This window comes from Euleptes europaea, chromosome 13 (assembly GCF_029931775.1).
Source record: "Euleptes europaea isolate rEulEur1 chromosome 13, rEulEur1.hap1, whole genome shotgun sequence".
Lineage (NCBI taxonomy): Eukaryota > Metazoa > Chordata > Lepidosauria > Squamata > Sphaerodactylidae > Euleptes > Euleptes europaea.
This window is the reverse complement of record NC_079324.1, coordinates 44,735,853-44,754,884: the sequence shown is the minus strand read 5'-3', so window position 1 is coordinate 44,754,884 and position 19,032 is coordinate 44,735,853. Positions and strand designations below refer to the sequence as shown.

At 46.9% G+C, this 19,032-nt stretch overlaps 1 protein-coding gene across 2 annotated transcripts in view; it reads right to left on the bottom strand.

The window, feature by feature from the left end:
• Positions 1 to 12,337: 12,337 nt before the first annotated feature.
• The window catches only part of EWSR1 (EWS RNA binding protein 1), a 28,140-nt gene continuing 21,445 nt past the window's right edge, over positions 12,338 to 19,032 (bottom strand). The window contains exons 11-18 of one of the 2 annotated variants that reach the window (XM_056859869.1): positions 18,865 to 18,983; positions 17,495 to 17,624; positions 16,911 to 17,027; positions 16,627 to 16,795; positions 15,999 to 16,096; positions 15,855 to 15,920; positions 13,441 to 13,693; positions 12,338 to 12,600 (exon numbers count right to left, since the gene is read on the bottom strand). In XM_056859869.1, coding sequence (XP_056715847.1) covers positions 12,561 to 12,600; positions 13,441 to 13,693; positions 15,855 to 15,920; positions 15,999 to 16,096; positions 16,627 to 16,795; positions 16,911 to 17,027; positions 17,495 to 17,624; positions 18,865 to 18,983 — 992 coding nt within the window. In that variant the 3' untranslated portion in view covers positions 12,338 to 12,560. Of the gene's footprint in view, positions 12,601 to 13,440; positions 13,694 to 15,854; positions 15,921 to 15,998; positions 16,097 to 16,626; positions 16,802 to 16,904; positions 17,028 to 17,494; positions 17,625 to 18,864; positions 18,984 to 19,032 lie in introns of both variants that reach the window. The other variant, XM_056859870.1, reaches the window with a different exon arrangement.

Sequence of the window (19,032 nt, the reverse complement as noted above, 5' to 3'; positions counted from 1 at the left end):
CAGTTGCAAAGTTGTGCATCGCTTTCCCTTTTGGTTCTGCACTCACTCTTGTTTCCCTGGCAATTCCTCTGACTTGCAGGGCTCTACTCCAGGCTGGAGCTGTCTAAATGATCCCACACATCAGAGATAGGGAAAGCCTGACTTTTTCAGTTTCAAAATCCTGAGAATTCTATAGGCGGCATGAGTTCTTTCCCTCATTCTAATTACATCTGGAAATTGTTCCTGGGAGATCCACCAAGAGCACAGGGATACAATGGCGAGATAAATATCTTTATTTGCATGAATGGAAGGGGAAATGGAAAACCAGGTTGCATCTTTAGGGCTGCGGACAAACAATAGTTTTTGAGAGCTGACAGTTGTTCGAGAGATGCTTCGCACTTATCCAATAGGTCTTGTAGGTTTTCGAAACCATACAAAAACCAGCCTGACCAATTGACCAGTGGTTACATGAACTGTATACATGACAAACATCAGTCCTTTTTTCAAACTTCTTTCAAGTGTCTGGAGGAGGGGGGGGGACTATGAAGATGATCTCACCCCTCCTGCCTGTTGCACAGCAAAGTTGGCCAGGATATGTCAGCGGCTGAGTCACAACCTCATTGTTAAGTTGGAAAGTTTTTTTTTTTAAGCCGGCACAGCAGCTGTGCAGAGCAAGATCCTGAGAAGTATTTTGATTGAAAGAGGCCCTAATACTAAGAAGCAAGAGGCAGCTGTAGCGTTTCTGCAAAAATGTGAGATGATGCTCTATCTGTTCACCAGTCAAGAGGGAGGAAGCCGTATTTCCTAGTGAGCAAAAAAAGCTAAATACTTAGCATTGTTCTCGTGCTTTTGAATGCTCGAAGCTCGGCACTGTCTCTCAGTTAATGCATGGCTTCAACACTGGCCCACATCAACTCAGCTTGGAGCAGGGGAAGATCAGTAGCAACAGAAAGCTGTCGTTCAGGGAGGCTTCTCCACCATAATCCCCTGATAAACTTCCAAGGAATCCCCAGTGTTCCCTAGAACACAGTTTGAAAAGCAGAGATCTAGGCCACACTCCGTTGCAACGTGGTTTCCTAGCCCCCTGTAGTTTTCTCAGGGCCCTTCCTAGGCCTGCCCATCTCCATAATATGAGCAGCCAGAAATCCTCCATCGGCCTCATACTGCGCTTCTGTGACTCTAAGACAGCCCAGCCAATCAACAGCACTACAACATGTCTTTATGTGTTGACATAACAGACTGTCTTGCCTAATCTTGGGTTATTCTGACTGTCAAAATAGTTGCGCATCCAGCTTCCATAAGGAACTTTCCACCAGGATTAGGAAGTTCACTGTACCTCAACATCAAAACATAAGGCAGAAGTCAACAGCAAACAAACTTGAGGCCTTGTTGCCCCATGCTTGCCATCTCCCAGACTGGAGACATGGCAACCCTCCGAAGCTACGTGTCGCCACCGTCCCAGACGTGCAGCAAGCCCAAAACGCTATGGAAAGGGCTCCCGCACCGTCCCGCGAACAGGCATGAAGGAACTACGGGCAGGACGGCCCCTCCGTGTGAACCAGAGGGAATCAATTTTCCTATGTCCCCGTTCGAGTGTCCAGCTGAAGCCATTTCGCAAGGAACAACCAGACACGTAGCCAGCACCCACCCCTCTGTCTGCATGATTAACGACCCATCAGAAGCCTCCGTGATATCAGCAACTAAGAATCGCTCATCCGGCATTGCGAAAGTGACTCGCCCGGGCACAGCTGTTCGCGCCTTTGTTTAAACCCATCAGCGATCGTCTCCTGACCCTCCCGGAATTACACGAGCCATAGATTTTTAGCTTACCTGTCTCAATTGCCCCCCCTGACACACCTTAGCAGTCGACCATTAAGGTTTCATTCACCGTTTGTGAATGAATGGGAACCACGAGGGGATAATCCCATTATCCCCCACCCCAAAAAGAGTATAACTGGGGTCGCTCTCAGCCATAAGCAAGCTAGCTCTCTCCCTCCCATACTTGCCGTCACTCTGTCGGAGTGGGCAGCGATGGTCGAACATGCAGGGGACACCCCCCACCCCCTTTTTATTCCTCTCTGCTGCACAGAACCTTGGATGTCCCCCCCCACACAGGATCAGGTGCAGTATTGCCCCTCTTCAAAGGGAAATCTGCCACATTGGCAAAACGTCTCTACCACCTTTTTATTCTACTCTAGGGGCTCTCTGTGTGTGTTTTGTAAAAATCTGTTTTGTTTTTGTGTGAACATATAATCAAGTAAACACCTTTTAATTTTAACTCCATTGCTTCTGCCTTATTCTTTGAACCACGGAATGGACTCTGTGTCAGATAGGCTCTCTGTTGGCCCTGGATATGAAACAAGATGGTTCCCCCCACGGACAAAATGGAGTTTTTTGTGCACTCCGTTCCTCCCCGTTTGCACCCGGTCTCCTGCCCTAGATCTGCATCTCAATGGAGACCCGCCCGAGTAATCGCTGATCTGATACCGGGTCCCGCAAAACAATGCCGGAAGCCCGGGAAGATCAGCCAGTTAACGCACGCATTTATTTCCTATATGCGTTGTCTTAAGTCTTTACCGGTAGTTAACTTCTGTATTGTTTCTTTGTCTTCGAAACCTAATCAACCCCATTGTATTTACCCTATATATGTACCGATGCTTCCCCATGCCAGTATTCTAGCCTTAAGTTTCTATGATCTGCTGAACTCGCTGACTTTCTGAAATGAAACTTTTAACTTGCTGCACCGTCTGGAGAGAAGTCTTTATTACCAGGAATGCAACGTGTTGCTGAGACCTGACACTCTGGTAGACACAGGCTTAGATCCTGCAGTTATGCCCATTGCCGGTTATTGATTTGCTAATTCCCCCATATAAATATTTGTAACCAAGCAATTTGGCTAACAGCCTCTCTGGTAAGGCAGCCTCTTCTCCTATATAAAATAATTTACTCACTCCCACGAAGAGTTCCTGGTTCCTTAAATGGAAGTTGCCCTGGCTGGGTAGAAGCATAGAGAGAAATAGCTCCCAATGTTCTTTTAAACATCAACTTTGCAAGAATTTTTGTGAAAGCTGAATTATGGGAGGGCATTTGCATTGCTGGTAGCAGCAGGATGATAAAGCAACTCAATTGGGATACACATAGCTGCCAATGAAAATAGGGCCGTTCTCTGGAATGCAATTTGTATTGGTTGAAAGGAACACGCTTCTAGTTCTGGTTGCTGTGACTTGAAAGGTGGCCCTTGAGAGAAACCACTGGAGCACTCACGCTGGGTCCCATGCCCATTACACAACCCTCCCAACACTATAAAGGTGGTGTTGCCCTTTTCCTGGCTGCATAAGATCTGGGTTCAAATCACAGATCAGTTTTGAACTCTCAAGGCTGGCTTTGATTAAGTCTACAGGGGCAGACTCACAGAAGGAAAACTTTGTAATACATTGTTTCTAAGAAGCTGCATCTGATTTTTAAAAACATTCTAAACATTCACATGATTGTATTGCACGGACATACCTAGTTTTCTTGCATTTCGCTTTATTGTGCTTTGCAGATATTGTGTTTTTTACAGTCAGCACTTATCAACATTGAGGCAAGACTCTCCATCGGCAAAAAGATTATGTCTTGCTGAAGGCTCAGATGATGGTTAGCATTTTTTAGCAATAAAGTATTTTAATTAAAGGATGTACATTTTTTAGACATAATGCTATTGCAAATATTTTTTACACAATGCTATTGCACACAATAGTGTGAAAGCTGGACTTTGAAGAAAGCTGATAGGAAGGAAGTAGATTCCTTTGAAATGTGGTGTTGGAGGAGAGTGTTACGGATACTGTGGACTGCCAAAAAAACAAATCAGTGGGTTATAGATCAAATCAAGCCTGAACTGACCCTAGAAGCTAAAATGACTAAAGTGAGGCTATCGTATTTTGGTTACATTATGAGAAGACAAGAGTCACTGGAAAAGACAGTCATGCTAGGAAAAGTTGAGGGCAGCAGGAAAAGAGGAAGACCTAACAAGAGATGGACGCAATAAAGGAAACCACAGCCCTCAGTTTGCAAGATCTGAGCAAGGCTGTCAAAGATAGGACATTCTGGAGGACTTTGATTCATAGGGTCGCCATGAATCGGAGGCAACTTGACGGCACTTAACTCACACATAGTATAAACATAACTTTTATGTGCACTGGGAAACCAAAACATTTGTGTGACTCGCTTTATGGAGATATTCACTTAATTGAGGTGGTCTGGAACCGAAACCACAATATCTCCGAGGTATGTCTCTATATTATTTTATCTATTTAACTAGCACCATGTATTTATTTGATTTTAATCTTCCCTCCAAGGAGGCTTAGGGTGGCAAACATCTTACTCCTTTCCATTTTTTTCTTTACAAGAACACTAAGCTTCTAAGGCAGAGTGGTGATTTGAATCAGGATCTCCCAAATCATAGTCTGACACTCTAACCATTAAATCTCACTGTCCTTCCCCATACAATGGCTGCAACTTGACGGCACTTTACACACACACAAGCTGACTGGAATACCTGGCAGAGGACAGATTTCATTAGGAACTTTCCTACCTATTATCTTAGCCATCTTCTCCACCACTGATAGCACAGAGAAACTCATATCAAGGAGTCGCATTTTGACCTTGTTGGTAACTGTACGTAAATCCCATGGATCCGCTGGAGTTTGATACCTCTTCTATGGGCTAGTCCAATTCATTTTGGCTGAAACCCCAAATTGCACCCCTTCCTCACTAATTAACAAGAGGCACAACCCGCCTAAGAAGCTCTCCTGCACAAGTACCATGAAAATGAATGGGAGGTGCCCAAAAGCATCGTCATCTGCCTCTCTGCCACCCTTAATGTTACCCCAATCCATGGTTTAAGGCTGGTACCACTGGCTCTCTTTTGTCGATATTCTCATCATCTGGCAATAGCATATACCTCAGCAGAAGAAAAAAGAGGGGAATAGAACCCAACTTAGAAAACAGAAGTTGGATACCCAAGGTTGTTTGACTAGGTTGATACTTGCACACAGCTTATATGGGAGACATATACAGCCCAGCATAAAACAATCTTACCAGATGTTGGTGTAATTGGTAATATATGCAACCTATTACATGCCTGGTCTGTTTTATATTGCCTGTATATGGAAATATATTTCTAATATGTGTGCATGTTTTATATGGGTTTCAAATAGACCACTGAGGAAGGCCATATAGGCCAAAACGCGTTTGGCATGTGGGGACAGATATGAACCTTAGGAAATGCCATTGTGCGGTTTTAAAGTTTTTAACATAATTTTAATCTTGACATAGCGCTTCTAATAAATTATATATTTCCATTATAATATTTTTTTCATCCCACCCAACCTTGGGTACCCAACAAATAGCGTATACCTCTGCAAGGAAAGCTCCCCTTTTGCTGCTACATATCTGGTAATTAAATGCTTGGGTTATTTTGCAGAGGAAAAGAACTGAGAGAGTAAGGCTATGCCTTGTGTGATGCTACCACCTGCTGTCGAGATGCTAGACACAGATCAGATGGGGCTGATTCCCTCCCCCCTTCTTTCCAATTAATTCTCTGCTTAAATACCATTTCCTGGTAGGACAATATATGCAAAATCCCCCCCCCCCAGTACTGTATTCTGGGGAGTCTCATCAACTGATGAAGCTTATGGTGGGGGGAACACTTTTTCAGTTGATGCAAATGCTGGTAATATTCAGTAACGCAAATTAATCAGACCTTGACCTTGCTCTTGGCCCTTTGGCAGATAAGGAATAGCGGCATCGTTTTTTCTTCTATTCTTCCATAAAAGTAACTGGCCTGACCGATGAAGTCTAATAATAAAATAGATTAGACAGTGTCATGGAGGATATCAGCAACTACTAGCCATGGTGACTAACGGGAACCTCTCTTTTCAGAAGGTAGTTAAGTAAACCTCTGAATCCGTGCCAGGAGGCGACATCAGGGAAAGGCCTCAGCCTCTTTGCCCTGTTGTTAGCCCACCAGAATAGCTGGCTGGCCATTATGTGAGGTGTAAGCACCACTGAACACAGTAGGACTTCTGTGTAAAAACAAATAGCGTGAGGCCAGCTGGGCAAGTAAAGCAGGCAAAAATAGGGGAAGGGGCAGATCTGAAAGGGAAGAAGAGTTGGTTTTTATATGCCGACTGTCTCTACCACTTTAGGAAGAATCAAACCAGCTTACAATCACCTTCCCTTCCTCTCCCCACAACAGACACCTTGTGAGGTAGGTGGGGCTGAGAGCGCTGTGACTAGCCCAAGGTCACCCAGCTGGCTTCGTGTGTAGGAGTGGGGAAACACTGGAAACCAACCCAGTTCACCAGATTAGCCTCTGCCACTCATGTGGAGGAGTGGGGAATCAAACTTGGTTCTCCAGATCAGAGTCCTCCGCTCTTAACCACTACACCACACTGGCTCTCTGCATTTATTTATATCCTGCTTTTCTCCCCATTTTCGGACTCAAGGAGCCTTAGAAAATTGTTTTTCCCCTCCTCCATTTTCTCACAACGATTAGGCTGTGAAGGGCCCAAGGTTGCCTAGTAAGTTTTGACTGTCGAAGAGGGGATTCGAACCTGAGGCACCCAGGGTCAAAGTCCGCCACTCTATTCACTACATTGGCTCAGCACTCTTCTTTTGTATGTGCCCCTCAAAGCTATAACAGGCAATGCTGAAAGCGCAAGACACACGTGACCCATGCAAAGCTGCGTGTGGTTCCTGAGCCACAGATTGGCCACCTCAGATCTAATCCATTCAGGGCATCAAAGAAGATGCCTGTCGTTTTGTCCTCACGAGCCTGAGGCACAGAGAATGGCTGACCCAAAGTCATCCCCTGAGCTTCATGGCCCAATTTGAACCCAGGCTTCCCCCAATCCAACACTCTTTAACTGCACTGGGTCTCTTATTAAACCGATGCCTCTTGCTTAGTGCACTCCATCAGTTAATAGGTCAGCAAATGGACCACTTAATTAAAGCAGGGGAGGGGCTGTGGCTCAGTGGTAGAGCATCTGCTTGGTATGCAGAAGGTCCCACGTTCAATCCCCGGCATCTCCAGTTAAAGGGACTATGCAAGTAGGTGATGTGAAAGACCTCTGCCTGAGACCCTGGAGAGCCATGTAGAGGGGCGATGGCTCAGTGGTAGAGCATCTGCTTGGCATGCAGAAGGTCCCCCGTACAATCCCCGGCATCTCCAGTTAAAGGGACTAGGCAAGTAGGTGATGTGAAAGACCTCTGCCTGAGACCCTGGAGAGCCACTGCCGGTCTTAGATAATACTGACTTTGATGGACCTTGGTCTGATTCAGTATAAGGCAGCTTCATGTGTTCAATCTAACCTTCTCCTGAGTACACCCAGCTTTGGTTATGGTTGCTCCCAGAAGCGTGGTACATGCCTGAAGAAAAGGAACTTCGAAGCAATAGCCCTGATCCACACCTACCTTCTGTTCTTGTTTGTTCTCTCCTTTCCCCAGAAAAACTTTGTGGTCTTGAATTATTAACTAGCACCAAGGCCTTATCATATCCCGCCTACTCTCCAGCAGCAGCAGCACCAATGGGAAACACCCTGGAGGCCTAACAGGGACATGGGAAAGAGAGGCTGGTGGCACAGGCCCCTAACATGCACATGTTGCACTGCTGTGCCCCGCAAAAGAAGCAGAAGCCAGGTGCCCCTCTCCCAAAACACTTGCAATTCACACTCAAGAGCTGGAAGAGGAAAAACAGGCGTCACAAGCAAATGCAGATATGCTTGTTAGTTCTTAAAGGGTAAGGAGGTTGGGGTTGTTGTTTTTTGCATGATATAACAGTACGACAGTCCTGTAAGGTAAGCCATACTAAGTGCCTCATGGGGCTTTCAGGGCAAGAGATAATCAGAGGTTGCTTGCCATTGCTTTCCTCTGCCCAGCAACCCTGGTCTTCCTTGGTGGTCTCCTATACAAATACTAACCATGGCCAACCTGCTTAGCTTCCAAGCTCTGACAAGATCAGGCTTCCAAGAGGCTAGGCTGGCCAGCATTGGAGGGCGCTCTTTCTATGAGAAAAGTCACAGCCAAAGAGGCACAGGAGTTATGGAAGTTGTTGTTGGGGGGTTTTATATGCCAACTTTCTGTACCACTTAAGGAAGAACCAAACTGGCTTACAACCACCTTCCCTTCCCCTCAGCAGACACCCTGTGAGGTGGGGCTGGGTTTTAAGAGAGCTGTGACTAGCCCAAGGTCACCCAGCTGGCTTCATGTGTAGGAGTGGGGAAACCAACCCTGTTCACCAGATTAGAGTCCACTGCTCCAAACCACAGCTCTTAACTATACTATGCTGGCTCTCAGCTGGCTGGAGGCTTTAATAAGTTAGCTCTGAATGTCTACCTACTCCCAATGAAAAAATATTTTGGAAGCAGCTGTCCTTGTTTCTTCAAGTACTGGAAATGAAACATTTCATAATTAAAATTACCCAACTTGACAACAGTGGTAGTTAAATAGGGGATAATAAACTGATTATTCTTTAGCAGATCAGGTTGTGCTTCATTTAGATTAGATCAGAGGTTGCATTTGCATCGTCTTCTGTGAACCACCCCCATGTGGCATTTATTTTGTGCTTCTGGGACAGTGAAAGGTCCTTGGGCCAACACTGCTTGTTCTCCTGGCACTTGAGTGAATTGTTCAGAATTATTCCTCGGCATCTGGGTAACACAGAAGGACACGGTAAGATTTTCCCAGCAGAATTAAAGATTGTGTCACATCCGATCAGTCCATGGCAAACACAAGTGCCAAGTCAGATTAAGTCATGTGAAGAGAGCCAAAGGGAGAAAAGGGTATCCTCCCTTGTTTCTCACACTCCTCTGTGAACTCTTGGAGAAACAGGGAGACAATTGTTCAAAAGCAAAGCAAACTACTCTGGAAGGGAAAACTCAAGCTCTCGTATTTAAAGATTTGGATCTGATGGAGAATGTTGAGAATGGAAACTGCATTTTCCACAGGCAGACTGCCACCTAGTGGCTGCAATGGCTCAAGGCCTGCCTGTCAACATAGGTAAAAAAGGTAAAGGCAGTCCCCTGTGCAAGCACCAGGTCATTACTGACCCACGGGGTGATGTCACATCCCGACGTTTACTAGGCAGACTGTGGCCAACTTTTCACAGACGATTTTGATGCTGTCTTGCCGCGGAGCAAAAAAAAAAAAGCGATTTTTTTTTCAGGGCCACGATTTATCCGTCAATCCTGATGTAGTTTTGGTTTTCCATGGGAACAAAGCACGCTGTATTCTTCAACAGTTTGGTCTGTCCCTTTTGCTGAAGGCCTCCCCTGCCAACAAGCTCATTGTTTATGCCCGCCCCCTACTCCGCCCAGCAGATTACCTTGTGCGGTACACCTCTGTAGGCCTTCCCGTCATCTTCCCTTTACCCCCAGCAAGCTGGATACTCATTTTACCAACCTTGGAAGGATGGAAGGATACCCTACCTGAACCAAGTCGGGATCGAACTCAGGTTGTGAGCAGAGCTTGGACAGCAGTACTGCAGCTTACCACTCTGCGCCACAGGGCTCTTGTTCATAGGCAACTTAGAGGTAAAAGCAAAACCTTTAATTCAATGTGGTTTCGTTTCAGTAATTTTTACTGGCTCACCTCTGATGAGGACAAAATGTTATTCCCATTACTGATACTGAAGAACTGCACATTGTGAACTCCTGATGTTTAATGGTACAGGACTACACAGCTCCTCTGCTCTCCCTTTTAGCATCAACATCTAATTTTTTTAAAGAAGTTCCCCACTTGTTCAGGTAGGGGCTTGGTTTTGCCACAATTTTTGCTTCTACAGGAGACACGTCCAGTTGCTTTCTTTGAATGTTCTCAAGGGAGATAAACTGACACAAGCCATTGCCACTTCCCTTCTTGCTCCTGAAAGAAAGGGGCCAGCAAACCCACCCACAGGTACATGCTCATATTTGCTCTCAAAGATGCAGCTTGACCTTGCATGGCCATTTTGCTCTGACAGAGAAAAATCACACCGAGAGATCACCCATGAAATGACTAGCCACAAAAGCTGGGATTCGGAGCACAATGAAAAAGGGGTTTTGTTGATCTGACCTCAATTCTTTACTGGAGCAGGGGACATACTGGGTGGTGTTTTTTTAAGCCAAGTTCTGCCCTCATCAGGGCCACTGGTGTTCCTTTTGGCAAAGCCAAGATGTGCCGCATGAACATATACTGAATAATTTCGAAGTTGGATATTTGTTCTTTGCACCCCCATATTTCAACGCCACACAATAAGTGAGGAATAACCTTACTAGTATAAAGTTGGAGAGCCAGGTCTATAAGAAATCTACCCCTGGTGTAATAAAACCTCAGAATAGCTCCTATGGTCTTTAAGGATGAAGAAGTAATGATTGAGAGGTGGGTGCTCCAGTTCAGAGTTTCACTGAATGTAATGCCCAAGTATTTAAAGAGTTTACATTGCTCAATTTGATGTCCTTGTATACCCCAGGGAAATTTTTCAAGTCTTTTCCTGAAGACCATGACCTTAGTTTTGGAGTGGTTTTCTTTAAGCTCTAAACTCGGTAAGAGTAGTCGCAAGGATGAAGGGCTGCAAGTCCTATTGTATTGAGATAATTGGATGTGTGTGTGTGTGTGTGTATAAAGTGCCATCAAGTCGCAGCTGACTTATGGTGACCCCTTTGGGGGTTTTCATGGGAAGAGACTAACAGAGATGGTTTGCCAGTGCCTTCCTCTGCACAGCAACCCTGGTATTCCTTGGTGGTCTCCCATCCAAATACTAACCAGGACTGACCCTGCTTAGCTTCTGAGATCTGACGAGATCAGGCTAGCCTGGGCCATCCAGGAATACTAATGGCTAGACTGGTAGACATGCAACATTTGTAGCAGCAAAATGACAGTGGTCCAGCAGCACCCTAAACACTGATAATTTACCCTGTATTAAGGCAATGATAAATTGCCGTGGGCTGCTATCTGAAGAGTTAACTGCAGAGTACACATACTCAGACGTTAAGTCACTGACCGAGTTCGTTCTTCGAAACACATCAAGGTTCCACTGACTCCTTTGAGTAAAAAGGAGCAGAACGTGTTTGTTACGCCTTGCTGAAGATGGTGGCACCACACAGAGCTGCTTTGCAGCAGGGTTTGCAACCTCGAGGAGCCTGGAGTTCTCCCAGAATTATACATGATCTTCCGACTGGAGGGAATCAGTTCCCCTGGAGGATACGGCAGCTTTGGAGGCCAGACTCTGTAGCATTACATCCCTGCTGAGCTCCCCCCGCCCTCCCCCAGGCACTACCTCCAAAACTGCAGGAATGTCACAAGGTGGAGTTGGCCGTTCTATTTTGTGAAGAGAAATAAAAGAGCCGCACCAGACCCAGATGAGAAAATAAAGCAAAGGCTGATGATGCAAAAAAAGTAAAAATATATTGTTTTACTCAGATTACATAAACAAATAATGCGTAGGGCATTTTATTTGATTTGTATCCCACCCCTCCCCAGCATTCTATCCAAGAGGCTTCTCAGGGGAATCTGTTAGTCTTGCAGTGGTTTTTCCAAAGTGTATAAATTTTGCACCATCAACCTTGGCCTTATTCCCCCCCACTTTCTACTTTGTGGCCATATCAGGACCACCAGTTTCAGTGCCTAAGCAATCAATTGCTTTGTTAATGGCTAATGTCTATTTGCTGTCCAGAAGCGTCGCACAAAGGTTCTACTTGTTCATGCAGCAATCAGGTAAAAATATTTGATTACTTGCAGATGAAGCCTCGCTCGGCAGATGAGCTTCTTAAGGACCTTTGAATGGTGCACCCAGCTTCGAAGTAACATGACAGGCATGGTTCCAAGCCACCACATGAATAATGAGCCCCCCGAATGAAAGTTTAGTCATTAAGTGTGCCCAGCAATGTGATTTTATTTATAACCAGGAGACAGTATTGGCAAACGACATTGTTGGAACAGTTCTAGCTTCCAAAGCGAAGAATACGTACTGCAATTCACCCTGCAGGTGCAGGCTGTACCTGGCCAGGTATGCTTCAGAGCCTACTCTGATCCGCCTATGTTCACAGTGCGCCTCAGAGCTTTGCAAACTAAAGTTGTGCACAGCTCCTCAGCGAACCCAAATAATCTCCACGTAGCATGGGTGCCTGAAGACACAAGGGCAACTCCAATGGGAGTGCAGCTGAACACATGCTAAGAGGTGCTTGCATTTATAAACATTTGCACTTTTATTTAAAAAACATCACAACCATTAACATAGTTACAGTTAAGTTTTCCTCCTGGTTTTCCACAGATTTACTGAGCATGCTCACAACAACAGTTTCTCATTGGTTTTTTAGTTAAACAACGATTTCTTTAAAAAAAAAAGGAAAAAAAGAAAAAGAATAACTCAGCACACTACCATTTGACTTTGTTTTAATGTTTTCTCCACAAATGGTGAAAAATACTAAGTACAGACAAGGAATAATCATAATGTTGTGGTCAACATTATAAATATGGAATTATAAATTTAAAACATTTTCTGGTTTAAAAAATAAATCTGGTAGTAAATGCAGTCCTGCAGGGGGGAAAGGGGTCGGCTGCCTCTAGTAGGGCCTGTCTCTGCGCTCCTGGCGATGCTCTCCCCTGCAAGGGAAAGGTAGATAGGGTCAGGCTCGCATAACATTTCTGGGAAGGCCTTTCAGGAAGGGAGACTAAAGAGACGGGGGAACAACAACCAACCACTACAGACCCCCTTCCCCGCCCCTCGCTCTGGCTTTGGGCATCCTCACATGAAAACATGAAGCTGCCTTATACTGAATCAGACCCTTGGTCCATCAAAGTCAGTATTGTCTACTCCCGTGTTGGCGAACCTATGGCACGCGTGCCACTTCCGGCACGCGTAGCCCTCTCTGCCGGCACGCGCGGTTCCTCCAAGCCACTGGCCTTTCTGGCTCTGCCCCGCCCCGGGTGATCTCCAACCAATAGAGATCAGTTCCCCTGGAAAAAATTGCCACTTTGGCAATTGGACTCTATGGCACTGAAGTCCTTCCCCAAACCCCACCCTCCTCAGGCGCCACCCCAAAAACCTCCCACTCATGGCGAAGAGGAACTTGGCAACCCTAGCCTCTCCCTCTTGGCCCCCTCTGGGGGTGGTATTCAGGTTAAATTGCCACATTGGCACTCGGCGATAAATAAGTGGGTTTTCGGTTGCAGTTTGGGCACTCGGTCTCTAAAAGGTTCGCCATCACTGGTCTACTCAGACCGGCAGCGGCTCTCCAGGGTCTCAGGCAGAGATCTTTCACATCACCTACTTGCCTAGTCTCTTTAACTGGAGATGCCGGGGATTGAACCTGGGACCTTCTGCGTGCCAAGGAGATGCTCTACCACTAAGCCACAGCCCCTCCTCCTTCCTTCTCCCCTTCCTGTAAACAGCTCTTATAAACTTGCCTATGCTACAGGCACTGCCCTCGCCCCCAGTCATACTTGTCCATTTTTCCTGGTCCTCCACGTCTGCCGCCTCTGCCTCCCATTTGCTCCATAAGCGGTCCAGGTGGGCCCCCAGGTCCTCCTCGGCGGCCCCCTCCAAAGCCACCTCGATCCATGCCCCGGCCACCTCTGAATCCGCCTCGGTCTCCACCGCGGCCACCTCGGAACATTCCTCCAGGGCCGCCACGATCCATGAGGCCTCCTCGGCCTCCTCTCATGCCACCAGGGCCACCCCTGCCACGGTCACCACCTAATGCAGAAAAACAGCATCACTCATTCGAGTGAAGGGGTCGCCGATGGGGTGGCAACACCTGAGAGGCTGCTGAAGACCTGCCCCCAAAGTGTAGCAGAACTGAATTACAGGGTTGCAAGCCAAACCGGAGCCAAAAGCGGCGAAGCAGGTCGGCAGCCTACCACCTTAAGGTATAGGACATCTCTGTTCCATCATCCCGTGACAGGGAGCAATGGCAATGGACACAGCTGCAAAATAAACATCAATCACCAAAACGCCCGACTTCTGTATTGTTTACCCCCTTCATGCACAGCCTCCACAAGGTAGATCCAAGAGGGAGAATATTTCAGCCTGGTCCCCCATACCAAATCTCTTGTAGCATTTAACTGCTCCTAACAGAAGTAACTGCAGAAAGAGTGGTTCCTGGGAAGCAAATAATTATCCCGGCTGGAACAGGTACTCAGAATGCCCCACACAACTTATTAGTTGCACTACAGAAATTGGAGTATGAATACCAAAAGCAGCGCCTCTTGTGCTTCCCTCCTCCCTGTACCTCCAAGTTGGGCACCGGAAGTACATTAAAGGTTTGTAAAAATGGAAGTTAACTGAATATGGACTGTGTCCGTGTTAGGCAAGGCTGACTTGTGGGTCAAACGGCTAAGGAGGGTTTAACAATGTGGCTCGGTATGAAGACCTACTGCTAAATAAGCCCTCGCACAGAGGAGCGCCGCCAGCTTTGGGCTTGATGCTGGTGTAGAGGCATGAACAGGCAGGCCATAATTGCAGGGCAGGGGGACCAATCTGCTTAACTCTTCCTCGAGGGAGAGTCGAGGCACCGTCACAGGCACTTTTAACACCCAGGGTGGGTGGGCAACAAAGGATTTTGTGGCCCAGGAGCACCAAGGCCACACTGAGCCACGCCCTGACATTTCAAGCAGCCATCTCTACTTGGCTCGTTCAAGTCCCTGCTCTGAGCTTCCTTCTTTCAGCAGCGAGGACCCAATTAATTCCCACGATTTAACACACAGGGACCAAGGTGTTTATACGAAGAAAACTGAAGTGGGAGGACGAAGTCCCCATACAGGGAAGCTATCAGACTGCACCACTTGGGTACCAGGTAATGTACACCTTGAAGGATTTCGCGGAGTTGCACCACCAACTGAGACACTTGAATGGCACTCAGTGGTGCAATGCACGAACACGCACGAACCCCTATCCAAGCCAAGACCTTGAGGCCTGGTTACTACTCCAACTATCAAGAGTGCTGGCCAAGAGCCACACTGACTCCCTAGGATCTCAAAACTGCAGGGTTAATTCCCACTTGACTGCGGAAGCCACCCTCCAGGCTGTTTTAAATTCTTTGATAGTGTGAAAAGGACGGATGAGTGATTAACAAGTTCCTCACCTGGAATCAGAGCAGCACCTGCCAGGCTTCCCAAGCTGCCCTGGCCAGGTGAGTAGGATTGAAGCCAGGCATGAGTAGGCAATGGGGGAAGGAAAGGGGGAGAATGTTCCTGCTTACAAATGTTTAATATGCTTCCAATCCCATCCACAGATCCTCATATGCATATAGACCCAGTTTGCAGGAGTAACATCATGTGCTTGGCCAGAACAAATTATTTTTCCAACTGTGGTAATATGCGAGACGGCTGCACACCACTAACACCACTGGCTGTGAAGGTTTCCAATGACAATATGCGCCAATGCAAGGCTCCTGGCTTACAGGCTCACTCCTAATGCTGCCATCAAAGTGCCTCAAGTGGTCTTAAGGGGTTAGGCTATGACAAAGGTCACGTGCACACGTGGTCAGGCCCCACACAAACCAAGGTTCCTGACCCTGAAGGCTTCCAGTTTGGGCACACTGCTTTTCCTCCACCTCTCATCAGCCAATCTCCCCCAGTTACATGGGTGCAAGCCTTGCTCAGGGGCACGTGGGAGGGTCACACCACAAAAACCTGGAGCCTACCCTGAGAACAGTATCTCGTTCACCAAACGTAAGATGGTGTTACACCCCCCCAGTATAAATTCCTGCAAGAGAACATGTCCATGGTCAGTGCTTCCAATCATCAACACTGGCAATCTTATTACTGCACGTGGGGCAGACTCACCTGCCCATTTACTCTTCCAGAAGCGTATACACAAACGAAGGAAAAATATACCACCTGTGCAATTCCCTTACCACTATAATTTGTCCCGTATATGAGCCCTCTAAGTGGAGGCGGTTTTCCAAGCAAGAATCCAGGACCTTGTGAACATCACATAAGCAGAGATCAGTGTCAAATATTCCAACTCCCACCCCAGATCACTGACAATAGGAACATACCTGGAGGGGGGAAGGGTGGGGGAAGAAAGCCCTCTGGTTTAGGAGCCTTGCACTGGTTGCATTCTGTTCTCCAGGCAAAGTTCTGGTTTCCACAGCCCCTAAGAGAGAACCCAGCAGTCGGTGAAGATGCCAAGCAGGTGCCTGAGCGGCACAGACAAACGTCAACAGGAAAAAAAGCAAAAGACAGAGAGGCACAGTTCCATTCCCAGCACTGGCGACAAAAGTATGCCTGACTATGGGTAACCAAAAACCCAGCTCTTTCTACTTGCTAAAATGGTACTGTTGAGAATTCCTTCCCCTCTAGGGGCAGGCTGAAGAAAAAAACTGCTGCCAAGGAAGGCCTTCCAGTAACAACTGCCTTTAGTCCTGAGGCCATTCAAGACAAGGAACTAAACCTCTGGATGAGCTGACAGGGTGCACCGAAAGGTGAGGTGACGGGACAACAGCAGGTCTAAGAAGGGGAACTTGACAAAGCGTTGCGACCTGGAGTATTTTCTCTTACTGTAAATAAATACCCTTGAAGTATCATTGGGCTCTACTGAGTATAAACACAAGGGAACTGCTTGTCCACAGTTATGCAGCCACTGGTGCACACAAGCATCAGGCGGAAATTAAGTGTGTGACTTACGGATTGGGGCACTGCCAGTCTCCTGCTCGGTGTTGGACATTTCCTCCGCCAGAAGGGTTTCCTCTCGATCCTCGTGGTCCTCTTGGTGCAAAGCCACCTCCTCTGTCACCACCTCTGCCTCCCATGCGGCCCATTGGACCACCGGGACCACCTGGCCCACCAGGAACTCCTGGACCTGGGGAAAAAAAGTGTTTAGTAATTCCATGCACACCATAGAGCCTCCTGGTTGATAGCCAGTCAATGTTTGCAGGTCAAGGAACATTACGTCCAATCGTTACCTCCACGGAGAGGGGGAGGCATGCCACGTGGCTCACGAGGAGGCATCCCTCCTCTCACGCTGTTTAGTGGCATCTTCTTCCGAGCAAGAGAGACTTTAAGTTTGCTCCCCTGGAAATCTTTACCTGGGAACACAAAAGGCAGAAACATTAAGATCAAAATCTCCAACAGGGGAAAGGACTTAAATGGCATCTATCCAAACAGGCTCATCTTTGAGGCAAGAAGACTTGTCAGTTCTACTGAGGGGAGAAACTGACTTCAGTGTTTAAAGGGTAAGGGGTCAACAGACTATGAAACACCACTGAAATAATCAGCCCAATGCAAAAGTTTTATCATGGAAAGGGCAGATTCTGATACCTCCCCCCTCAACCACTGGCACCCGAGATTTCAGCTGGCATTGCCCATATGCATTCAGCCACAATCACATTAATATACACACCTACCATTCTGTACTGTTTCTGTAGAATCATCCCCAAGACCTATACGTAGTTCTGCTTGCTGCATAAATAATGCCTTTGTGGCACAACTATGCCTTTAGATGTGTCTAACCTCTGAATCCTTCATTATCTCAGCCTCAGTTTAGTACACTCACCATCAAGCCATTCTATAGCTGCTTTGGCTGTGGGCGGGTCATCATAGCACACAGTCGCATCCCCTTTTGCCTTTCCTGTATCCTTGTCAAGGTAGATTGTTATCATTGGCTGTCCATTTCTTTTGTTCATCTGGGTTAAAAACACAAACACAAGCAATGTTGAGGCTGAATTCTAACTTGTAGCCAGGCAGTCACCCCTTCTGCCACATACTTTAAGGGTTATGAAGCCTGTTGGAATTAAGCTGTAAAATTAAAGATTACAAAAACATTCAAAGATCAAGTTTATTGTAAGGTAATTGCCTAAGCCACAGGTGTCAAACATAAGGCCCGTGGGCCAGATCTGGCCACTTGGGAGCTCTTATCCTGCCTGCGAGCCAGCTGAGGCAGGCCCCCCCCCTCAATCTGGGCTGGCGAGACATGGCTCAGCCCCCACCAAGTGACATTTATCCAGCCCTCGTAACAAATGAGTTCGACATCCCTGGCCTAAGCATTTCACATTGCCCCTTATTGCTAGCTTGGAGATCACAACCGCGCCCATGGCTTTCAAATTCCTGAATGGAAGGGAGTCCTGGGATGAAAGACGCATGGAATAGCTGATAAACAGCTGCTGAATATTCAACAGTTCTACCAAGGAGCACAGATGCGCTAACTAAAAAGGCAAATACACTCTTGGGCTGCATCAACAGAAGTATAGTGTCCAGATCACGTGATGTGATGGTATCGCTTTACTCCGCTCTGATTAGACCTCACCTAGAGTACTGTGTTCAGTTTTGGGCACCACAATTTAAGAAAGACGTAGACAAGCTGGAACGTGTCCAGAGGAGGGCAACAAAGATGGTGAGGGGTCTGGAGACCAAGTCCTATGAGGAAAGGTTGAAGGAGCAGGGTATGTTTAGCCTGAAGAGGAGAAGACTGAGAGGGGACATGATAACCATCTTCAAGTACTCGAAGGGCTGTCATATAGAGGAGGATGCCGAGTTGTTTTCTGTTGCCCCAGAACCAACAGGTTAAAATTAAATCAGAAGAGTTTCCATCTAGACATTAGGAAGACTTTTCTAACAGTAAGAGTGGTTCCTCAGTAGAACAGGCTTCCTCGGGAGGTGGTAAGCTCTCCTTCCATGGAGGTTTTTAAGAAGAGGTTAGATGGCCATCTGTCAGCAATGCTGATTCTGTGACCTTAGGCAGATGATGAGAGGGAGGGCATCTTGGCCATCTTCTGGTCACTGTGTGTGTGTGGGGGGGGAGGTAGTTGTGAATTTCCTGCATTGTGCAGGGGGTTGGACTTGATGACCCTGGTGGTCCTTCCAACTCTGAGTCTAAGAGGCTCCATCTGAAACAAACCACAGCCTACAGTCCGTGCCGTCACCCACCTTGACAACGCCACATTGTTTGAAGAAATCCGTTAGGTCCTCCAGGGTCACACTGTCAGTCAGCCCCTGAACATACACTGAACTGTTGTCAGCATCGTCATCTAGGTCTAAAGATGGGCCTATGGACATAAAATTTGTCAACAAAGCTGAGTTACCAGAAAAATATCC